The sequence below is a fragment of the Desmodus rotundus genome, chromosome 3 (assembly GCF_022682495.2).
Source record: "Desmodus rotundus isolate HL8 chromosome 3, HLdesRot8A.1, whole genome shotgun sequence".
NCBI classification, from domain to species: domain Eukaryota; kingdom Metazoa; phylum Chordata; class Mammalia; order Chiroptera; family Phyllostomidae; genus Desmodus; species Desmodus rotundus.
Window position 1 is genome coordinate 197,364,922 of NC_071389.1, and position 10,631 is coordinate 197,375,552.

General features: G+C 53.2%; 1 protein-coding gene across 1 annotated transcript; it reads right to left on the reverse strand.

Moving 5' to 3' along the window:
• Positions 1 to 1,428: 1,428 nt before the first annotated feature.
• NAGA (alpha-N-acetylgalactosaminidase) lies at positions 1,429 to 8,427 on the reverse strand. The gene is made up of 10 exons (XM_024579550.3): positions 8,329 to 8,427; positions 7,837 to 7,928; positions 6,904 to 7,039; positions 6,237 to 6,408; positions 5,595 to 5,772; positions 5,157 to 5,251; positions 4,251 to 4,412; positions 2,778 to 2,975; positions 2,552 to 2,695; positions 1,429 to 2,060 (listed from the first exon to the last, which is right to left on the reverse strand). Exons 2-10 carry the CDS (start codon positions 7,850 to 7,852, stop codon positions 1,926 to 1,928), a joined length of 1,236 nt encoding a protein of 411 aa, XP_024435318.2. The 5' UTR covers positions 7,853 to 7,928; positions 8,329 to 8,427; the 3' UTR covers positions 1,429 to 1,925.
• Positions 8,428 to 10,631: the final 2,204 nt, after the last annotated feature.

A 10,631-nucleotide genomic window follows, 5' to 3' on the forward strand; every position in this document is an offset into this window, starting at 1 on the left:
CTCTTTTTAATATGGGCAAATTATACCTATAAATTTCCCTCTATCACTACTTCCACTCCCACGTTTTGATATGTTGTTTTAGTATTTTTGGTATGTTGTGTATTTATTTTCATTGATCTCAAAGTATTTTGTATGTGATGTGTGATGAGTCGCTTCTGTCTTGTTGCTTTCAAAAATTCTCTCTTTGTCTTTTGAGAGTTTGAATATGATGTGTCTAGGTATGGATCTCATTGAGTTTATGCTAGTAGGAGCTCATTGACCTTCTTGGATGTGTAGATTAATATTTGTCATCTGCCCTGGGTGGTGTGGCTCAGTGGATTGAGAGCTGGCCTGCGAACCAAAGGGTTGCTGGTTCAATTCCCAGTTGGGGCACATGCCTGGTTTGCAGGCCAGGTCTCCAGTGGGGGGCACATGAGAGGCAACCACACACTGATGTTTCTCTCCCTTTCTTTCTCCCTCCCTTCCCCCCTGTCTAAAAATAAATAAAATCTTTTAAATATATATATATATGTATGTGTGTGTGTATATTTGACAAATATATACGTATTTGTCATCAAATATGGAAGACTTGAGCCATTATTTTTTCAAATATTCTTTCTGCCCTTTCTTCTTTATATGCATGTTGGTATGTTGCATGGTGTCCCATGAGCCTCTGAGCATTTCTCTTCTTTCTTTCTACTCCTCAGACAGGCTAATTCCAATGGATCCATATTCAAGTTTGCTGGCTCCCATCAGGGAAGACAGGTGCCCTATCTCAGCTAAAGGAAGAGGGCTTAGGAAATAGGAACCAAAGGGAGGCAGTCAAGAACATACTATTCTTTTACTTGGAGGAACAGGAAATGTGTTCTAATACACAGAGAGACCCTAGACTTTTCTTGGACACAGCTGGGGGATTTGAATCTCCTCTGCAGCCAGGTTAGGAGGGGAGACACTAGGGGAGAGGACAAGCTGCAGGGGCCCTATGGGAGACTGACCCCCCTCATCGGCACCCAGCCCGAGAACCGCTGAATGAAGCCGTCGGAAACGGTGGGGTGAGCTGAAAGCTAAGACAACAATGCAGAGTTCCTTAGCCGATCAGGGCCTTGCATGTGCAGCAGAGGGGCAGGGGAGAGTGGTGGTCATGGCCAGCAGAGCCTGGAATGTCTGAACAGGGTGGGAAGGGATGTGCAAGACAAAGAGGGCCTGAGACCATTGCTGCTCTGCCTGTGTTGTCACCACTGTCACCACTGTGTTGGGCAGAGCAGGGATGGCTCCCTGGTAAGAGGCAAGTCTGGACTGAAGTGTAATCTGCTGGTCACTTTGGAAAATGAGAGGCCAGAAGATGCCACACATCTTCCACACAAGGCGAGATGTAAAACCAGCACCCTGTGTACTGCCAGAGTCCCTAACTGAAGGTACCCACGGCCCCAGGCCTATGTTATACCTATGTGACTAAAGAACAGCTTTATTGGTGATCCGAGGGAGCCAAGGCTACTCCTATGCAGTGTCAGCCTGCAAAGCCAACCACATGATGCATAGAAGTTCCAGACAAGAGATCAGATCTCCACTCCTAATTTTAAGAAAAATTCCAAATCTTGATTTCAGAGTCAATGAAAGATCAGAGGCTGGAGTCCTGATGGGCACGAGTGCCACTGCCTGTGGGGGCTCAGGAGGCTGGCCAAGTTGTTCAGCAACATCTGTGGGGCCGTGCAGACGCGGTAAGAGGGCAGGAAGGCCACAGGAAAGTGCCCAAGACAAGTTTCCAGGAGAGTTCATACTTGGGCAGAATGTGGAACCTGGCCCTGAGATTGCACTTTGGGTCTGATGGGGTTGCTTGCCGAGCAGGCCTGGGTAGCAGAGAACCCCGCCTATTGGCCCTCAGCAAGCCAAGGCTCCATGGTCTGAGTTCAGTGGTGCTGCTGCAGCCTGTCACCCCTCTCAGCTCCTCATAGCTGGGGCACCTCCAGCTTCCTAATAGGATACAGGTACCACATCACCACCCCTGAAGGATTGATGATCACTGTGAAATTGGTCTTAGCCTGGAGGCCGCTGATGACACCACCGGTGTAGACGTCCTGGGCCTGCAGTGGGGAGGGACATAAACAATGCCACCATAAGAATGGCCGTGCAGAGGCCCCTCAGAGGATATAGAAGCCTGGCCTGCGGCCTGTCTGTGCTGGGCCTCCAGTGAGCACTACAGAAGTGGGAGCCCTGAGTCTCCCATTAATTCCCCACTGGCACAGCCAACAGATGCCCAAACATAGGCAGTGGTGACAGCCCCAGCCCACAGACAACCCGAGGAACGTGCCGGCAATGACTGGCCAGTGAGGGGAGGAGTGTGGCCTCAGTGGGGAATAGGACTCGTTTACACCCAGGAGTTCTGCTTGCATAGCTGGAAGATATTGGTGCAGAGGACAGCACCAGCCATGGCCCTCAGGGCCTGCAGCTGCCCCATGGGTACCTGACACAAAACCCAAGGCCATCGTTTAGGGGAGGCCATGTGTGTGAGGACTACCCCCAGCAATGCCCTTCCAAGGAAACAAAAGGCAGTTGCTACCTGTAGAGCGCTCACCTCGTACAAGCTGGAGCTGCTGAAGTTGAGCTGGGCGAGGGAGGAGTGGAAGCGATAAGGCATATCCGTCCTGCGGCTGAAGAAGACTAAGGCGTAGGCATCACTGGCCAGGGGCCGCAGGAACACTTCAATGAAGGATTTGCTCTGCACACAGAAGATGGCTACTGGCTGGGTCCATGCTCAGGTAGGCCCTGACGTCCCCTTCCTGGCCCCCACACCCTGGTACCTTGAGAATCCTGCGTCCCTGGATGCCTAAGGGATCCTGGTTGATTTTGATCATGAGTGGATTCTGCAGAATGTCCATGTTCTGGGCAGAGATGGTACGCAGGTCTGTGGACATGAAGAGGGGAGCTGCCAGCACCGTCCACAGGGCCATCTGGGCCCGGGCTTGCTCGAAGCTGAGGCCGAAGTTCCCAATGAGCAGCTAGGGACAGAAGAGAGGAGCAGTCAGCTCTTCCCTCTGTAGGGAGGAGGTCACAGGGAGCCACCCCAAGGTTGTAGCTGAGGCAAGAGAAGATGGAGATGGGAAGGATGGCCACATGCGGGAGCCTGGTTTGGCAAACACCATTCCCCAGCAGCGTGGCCTCGGGATGAGTGGAGCCACTTTGCATCTGAGCCTCAGCTTTTTATTCACCAAAAAATACGGGTGCTGGTCGTGTCACAGGTTGTTCAGATGATCCAACGCAATCCTGTTGCCAAAGGCATTTGTAAACTGAAATACGCGGGTCAAGAAACCCAGGGAGGCAGTGGTAGGGAACCAGGACCAGAGCCAGACAGAGTCCCTGCTTCTGCCAGTAACCACCCAGCTGCCCTAACCACAGCTGACCCGGGGTAGCCAACGCAGACAGGACAGAAACGATTACTGCTCACACCGTCGTTACCTACTTGGTGACTCCAATGTAAGCCCCATGCGCGTGCCCAGCCGTGCCCAGCATTTGGAAGGGTCATCCACTTCGTACTCAAAACAACCCTCCGTAGTAACTAGTGTTATTACTCTCATTTTCCCTGACAAAACTGAGGCACAAAAAAAATTAAATCACTTTCCCAAACACATGGCAGAGCAGGAGCTGGAGTTCTAATGCGGGTCAATTTCTGTTTCTCCACCATCTAGCGGAGTATTTGTTGTTATAATCATCACTGGTAGTAAACACTTGACTAAATGAAGAGATAGCAATAAAACTATAAGACAAATTGCAAAAACATTTAAGTCACCAAGGCTGTGAGTGGGGTGGGTACGAGGGGCTGGTTCTGCCTGTGGACGCTCTGCGGGAGCAAAACAGCGTACTGGCCATTGAAAGAAGAGTCAAGGCGGGCTGGGGGAGGACAGAGTAGTGGGGGACTGGCAAGGAAGTGTGGAATATCCATGTTCTTCACCCTACAGAGGAAGAATATTTCACACAAGAGTCACTAGAACAGACCAAGTTCTCAAGTTTCAAGCATCAGAATTGCCTAGGAAGATTGTGAACAATGGGCATTCCCAGGCCCCCCTCAACATTCTGATCCAAATGGTGGGGGTGGGGCCCTGTGAACAGAATTGTAAATTAGCTCCAAAGTCAGTCTAATGCAGCTGGTTCAAGGACACAGCCCAGAGACAATCTAGAACCTGGCAGTGAGTGACCAGTTAGAGGGCACAGGGCAGTGGGGAGCGGGTCCATCATGGACGGTAGGCCTGGGGACATCCCCCTCCATGTTGGTGTACCATGTCTGGATCGTTCCAGTGCCCAGGGCCTGCCACTGGCTGCAGTATGTCCTGATTGTCCACAAACCAGTCCAGGATGGAGAGCACGCTACTCCAGGAGTCCTGGATGTCGTCATAGTTGCGCCAGAGGTTGCAGGTGTCTGCCAGCAGGCTGTAGTTCACCTGGATGTCAGAGGAGGCAGAGTCCAGCACCAGAGTCACACCCTGCTGCCCAGAGGCCCACACGGGCTGGGGTGGCTCAGCAGGAGACAGAGGTGGGGAAGGGGAGAGGACAGGCCCGAGCTTGTTCAGGGTAAGGAAGGCCTTGGAGAGAGCGGTCCTGCTCTGGGGCTGCCCAGGCCTCCACTCCATGCATGCTGGTGCCAGAAGCCTGCCCTGCCCTCCTGTGCCAGCTGGGTTCAAGCCCAGGATACCGACCCAAGCTGGCGTACCAACGTCCCTGCTGCATACGCACCCTGTGTTCTCACAGTGAGAGTCCCATCCTCTGCCAGCATTCTCCCCCAGGTCTGCAAGTCTGATCCCCTCCTTTCTAGTGTCCCAGGTGCTGAGGGGCCCCTGGTAAGGTGCCCAGAAGGCCCTTCAGAGGCTCAGCCCCACCTGCCTATCCTCAGCAGCCTTCTGGATCTCCTAGCCCACTCAGTACACACCAGATTCCGACCACTTGATGGCTGCCGTGGGTCGGCACATCACATGTGGCTCCTGTGCCTTCAGCCCACCTACCAAGTGCCTCCTCTTCTCTAAGACCCTAGGCTGGCTGAGGCCCCCTCTGGGGCACTTAGGACCCTTTCTCAAGACCCACAAATCAGCCAAGTGGGCAACTACGGTGAGAGTAGCCCCAACTCTGCACAGGAGGTGAGGAGGCCAGGTGGGGAGAACAGGGCCAGGTAGGCACATGGAATGGCTTACCTTGGGGGGGAGGCCCCCTTCATAGGCTGGCCAGCTGCAGGAGAAGGCGATGGGGCGGCCTGTGGCATTCAGGGCCGCAGCCATCATGGGGTACCCTGGAGAAGTGCACAACCACGTTTCAGGACCAAGGAGATGCAGATGGCAGTCTGGGGACTCAGCCCAGACCTTCTCCCACCATATGTGAGGAAACTGAGGCTCAACAGAGGTGCTTCCCCCTGTGTCCAAAGCTGCAAACACTTCGTAGGTGGAGCATAGTGCCAACCCATCTTTTGGGGGCCTGGGAGCCAAGATCACCCAGCTCCTGGTGAGAGAAATTAGGAAACACTACATTCCAGGGGCCATATAGACAGATAAGCTCAGCCAAGTGGGCACCAGTGGGCCTTCCATGGCCATCCCTTCCTGTCTCCCTTATGGCTGCCAGACAGCTGTGGGACTCACCTTTGGCCTGTTCCTCTGGGGTGGAGAAGCAGCCATCCAGCTTCAGCATGTCCACCTTCCACTTGGCAAAAGTTTGAGCATCCTGAACCACCTTGTCTAGCGTGGTGCCTGGGTAACCCATGCAGGTGAAGTTGCCCAGGTCCTCATAGATGCCCAGCTGCAGGCCCAGGGCGTGAGCCTGTGGGGAGAGCCAAGGATACCGGGGTCAGGCAGAACCCTCAGGGAGCCGCCTCACAGGCGCACCTGACCAGTCTCCATTAAAACCTTCAACGGTGCCCCAATGCCCAAAGGAAAGGGTCCGCACTTGTTGGCTGGCCTCTGCAGACTACGGTCCTTCCCCTCCCTCCAACATACCTCCTGTGGGCTGTTTCTTGCCTCTAGGCTTTTGTTTCTGTCATCCCTGCTGCCTTATATGCCATCCTTCTGGTATAAACTAAAGAATTTACTCCTCTTCCAGAGAACTTTCTGAAATCCCTTCCTGGCTCTCACCCACCATCATGAGCTGTACCTAGCTGTGTCTTTATATTTCTCCACTAGACTGAGTTCTCAAGCAGGGATTGTGGGAAGGGAGCCATAGGTAGGGTGGGGTGGAAAGAGTCATCTGGCCCCCAGGCCGAGGGGCAGGGCTGGGGCGGAGCTCACATAGTCAGCCAGGAAGGCAATGCCATTGGGGAAGCGCTTGGGATCCGACACCAGGTTGCCGTTGGCGTCACGCCCACCAATCCAGCAGTCATCGATGTTAAGGTACGTGTAGCCCAGGTCCCGCCACCCATCCTGTGCCAGCCGGTCAGCCATCTCCATGAAGAGCTGCTCACTGGAGACAGGGGCAGGGGATGGACCAGCTTAGTGGCCTAACATGTTCCTCACCCTCGGCACCTTTCTCCGAGCTTCTCAGGTGCTCTGAATATGAGTCCAGGACTCTGGCTTGGCTGTCACCTGAAGACTAAGCCAGGTAACAATTATAAATGACAACAGGGATTGTGTTATGAGTCCTAAGCCACGTGAAGTTGAAAGGAATGGTCTGGCCACCAGGCCACGGGGCAGGACTGAGCCAGGGGAAGCACTGTGAGGTCTGGCCTGGCCTTACAATGATCTCCTTTGGATTATCTCAGGGGTGGGTCCACTAGAAGGTACCTGCCCCACAGCCTGCAAGGCCTCACAGAGGCCCCAAGCAGGTCAGGAGTCCCAAAAGTGACCTATGGCTGCAGTCTCTCTGGGATGAGAGGTGGGGCACTCTGACCCCCTCCTCCCTGCCCCCACTCTGCAGGGCCTTGGGCAAAGCTTGCCAGGTGGTGTGGACCTTACTCACCTGATGCAGTTCTTTGGGTCCTCATCACAGTCAATGTTGCAGCGGAAGCGTTCCCAGGCCAGCCAGCCCATGGGTGGCTTCCGCAGGAGCCCATTCTCCAGCACCAGCACCTGGTCCACCAGGGCCAGCAAGAGCACTGTAGGAGGGTTGGGGGATGAGTATGAGTGACTCCCATGGCCCCTGCCCTCACCGCCCACCTTCCACATGCTGCTCAGCCCTGCAGAAGCTCCTGGCCTGCACATGAGAGGAACAACTCCTGGGCTTGGGGTTGAACTTGCCCTTCCTGCAACTGCTGGCTCCTGCATGCAGTGAGCAGGCTGATGTGCCTGGACTAGGGCGGTGTGTTTGAGGCCTGGGCCCTCACTTGCTGCTGTAGCCACAGCAGTGCTAGAATTAGCAAAAAACTAATAGCTGAGGTCATATCCTTTCTATTCCCAGACCAGCTCCATCACACAGAACTTGACAGTACACTGTAGCCAGATTCCAGGTCTCCTGAGTCTCATCCGGGATGTTTGTTCTCCATCACAGACCCCCAAGAGGCCTTAGAAGAGCTAAAGAGTTCAGCCAGGCCAGCTCGCCTGGGTGAGCCCTTTCCCTCGTGGGCCTCAGTTTCCTTATCTGTAAGATGGAATTAATGTACTGACTTCACAAGATTGTTCTCAGCATATGTTGTTATCACATAAGACAGCCTCTGCACTGTGCGGGAGAGGGGATGAGAAAGAAAGAGGCCTCTTTAGAGAGGAACTGATTCCTAGGAGGGGAGCATTTCCCTCTCTTTTCCCTGCCTAGCTCCAAGAATAAGAGGAACCTGTCTCCCCACATCTCCACAGCACTGGAGGAGGCCCAGACACCAGAGGGCTGGACTCCCTCCACGTAGCCCCATTCCCAACGGTCACCTACCCTCCCAAGGCCACGCCCTCCCACATAGGTTACCTGTCTTCCACAACATTGCTCTGGACTCAGCGTCTCAGGACCTGACCAGATCTGCTCTGCTTTTACCAGCTTTATGTGTTGGGTTTTGGGAGCTAAGAAACGTTAGAAAAGCACTGGAGTCACTACTGCCTGGCAGCCCTGCCACCTTCAACCCTGGGCGTGGATCCCCAAGCCGCCCTCACTATCCCCACTCCCTCCCCAGCCATCACTTCCTTTCTCCCTTCAAAAATACTAAACAGCGTTTCTTGGACTTTAGACCTTACCCCTTTTGCAGTGCTGGGAGCCCCGAGAGTCAAAGGCAGCTCCCCCCTCCCGGCCGAGGCCAAAGAGAGGCAGCACTGGCTCCGGAACGTCCAGGAAGAGAGGCTCTAGGCCAAGATCAGGCTCCGGACTCTTGCCGGGTCTGGGTTGCACCCTCTGGCCGCCAAAGGCAGCAGGTCCAACGCGGGGAGGGCCCCCACCCCAACTCCACAGTGCCCCTTCCCCTCTCACCTGCGGACTCCCTCCGACCCGCCGCTGCTTCTGCTTCCCGAGCCGTGAACCGCTGCAGTCACCACATTCTGCCACCACGTTCCAGAGGGGCGGGGCCTGACAGAGGTCAACCTCTTGGTTGGAGCCTATCAGAATCCCCATAGCAACGTCGTGCCCCGCCCTCGTGCGCGGCACGGTCTCCGAACTTCCCAAAGCCCCGCCCTCTTCGGGTTCTCAGAGCAGCGTGTGGAGACACTTGCTGTGCTGCTTCCCCTAGGTCCCCTGAGGCTAGACATTTCTCGTCTGCGGGTCCCTGCGTGCAAGGATAGTGCCCGGCACTTTGCAGGCGCTTGAATACCTGCTAAGGACTTTAAGAGGAAATGAGAGGATTCCCTGAAGCGTGTCCGTAGTAAACCTCTCAAAAACTGTAGCAGAAGATGAATAGGCCTGGGAAAAGAATGGGTGGGGGAAAGCAAACCAGATGCAGCTTTTGCAAAGCCAGGAGGCTCTCTTTTCCTACCGGACACCCGTTATGCTAGTCCAGGTACTCTGCATATTTCTTCCCAGTTTCATTCATCAAAACTTTATTGACCGACTACTAGGGCTAAATAAACACTTCATTTTTGGCGCTTTCACTCAGATGGGCACTGGCATCTCAAACGTAACCGGTCCCAAACCAAACACCTGCCCCCTTCCATATCTCCGGTAATGGCACTTGTCCTTCTAGGTGCTTAAGTCAAAGCCTGGAGTCCTCCTTGCCTCCTGTTTCCCTCACTCTCCACATTCAGTCTCTTCACAGATCCTGTGCTCTCTACCTTGAGAACGCATTCTGAATCTGGACACCTCACTCCTTCCCCGACCCCGTCACGTCTAGCCTAGGTTCGTGCGGCAGCTTACATTGCACCCACATTTATTCTCTCCTTGACTGGTCCTGTAAAACAGAGCTCACTCAAGACCCACCCACACATTCTGTCCTCACATCCTACTGCTCCCCCACCCTGCCCGACCGCAGCCCAGCCACTCTCGCCTCTTTGCAGTTCCTCAAACACAACAGGCCTCAAAGCCATTGCACTAGCTGCTCCCTCTGCCTGGAATGCTCTTCCTCCAGACGTTGGCATGACTGGCTCCATCATTTCCTTCAAGTATTTATCAGATGTCACCTTCTCAGTGAAGCCTATCCTGATGATCCTATTTAAAACTCATCCTCCTCACTCCCACAATTCCCAATCTCCCTTACCCTGCTCCACATTTTCCACACCATGTATTATTACCTTCTTCTAACACAGTTATTATGGCTTATACCATGAATTGACTAAAATTTAGTGAGGAAGACAGATAATACACAGGAAATAAAAACACAACTGTAGGCAAGTTTTCTATGGCGGTTAGTGCTATAATGAGAATGCATCCCGGGGACGCGATGGACTTGACGGTGGGTGGAAGGGTTCAGAACAGGCCTCCCTAAAACAGGCACGTCGATTATTTTGAGCTGAAGGCAATGGAGACCCTGTGGGCTCAGAAGAAACTTCTGTGCCCCCTAAAACTACCTTGCCCTTCATAGGAGTTATTAGCAGAGATGTTTTATGGCCTCACTCTATGGCAGGGCATACATCAAATTACGGAACATCCGCTCTTCTAAACGATCTGTGAATTCTTACTGATCTCCTCCCCTCTGACATTTGTTAGCCCCGGGTGTCATACATATTTTATCTTTGCCTATCTGTCTCTGAACCTCGATGTACGTGAGCTCTCTGACTCTCTTCTGTGTGGGGGGTTCCTGTACCTGTGAATACAATTAAATTTGGTTATTTTCTCTTGTCAGTCTTTCTCATGTTGATTTAATTATCTGAATAGCAGAAAGAAGCTAGAAGGGTAGAGGAACATTTCTTTCTCCCCCACATAGGCTTCTTTACATGTATGGTCAGGGAGGGGACATTTGAGCCGAGACCTAAGCGATGTGAAGGAGCCCTGAAGAGTTACAGCCAAGAGGTAGTGATGAGAAGGAAGAGCATTTTGGGCTGCAGGAACTGCAAGGGGAAAAGGTCTGAGGTGGGAACCAACAAGTTCTGGGACAGATGGTTTGAGCGCACCGCTTCCGGGGCCACAGGGAAACCTTCCGCCTCCTGCATTAGGGGGAAGGGCGGGGGGGGGGGGGGTAGCCAACATTGTACTCGGAGACTGATTCGTTTTTTTCCAACAATTTATTTAGCACAGGTTCATTGCGTGAATTCTAATTTCTCAAGCCAGTATCATATCTCTTAATAAACCAAATAAAGGAATAACATAATCCAAATGACAGATTAATCATGCTATTGTTTCAGGCA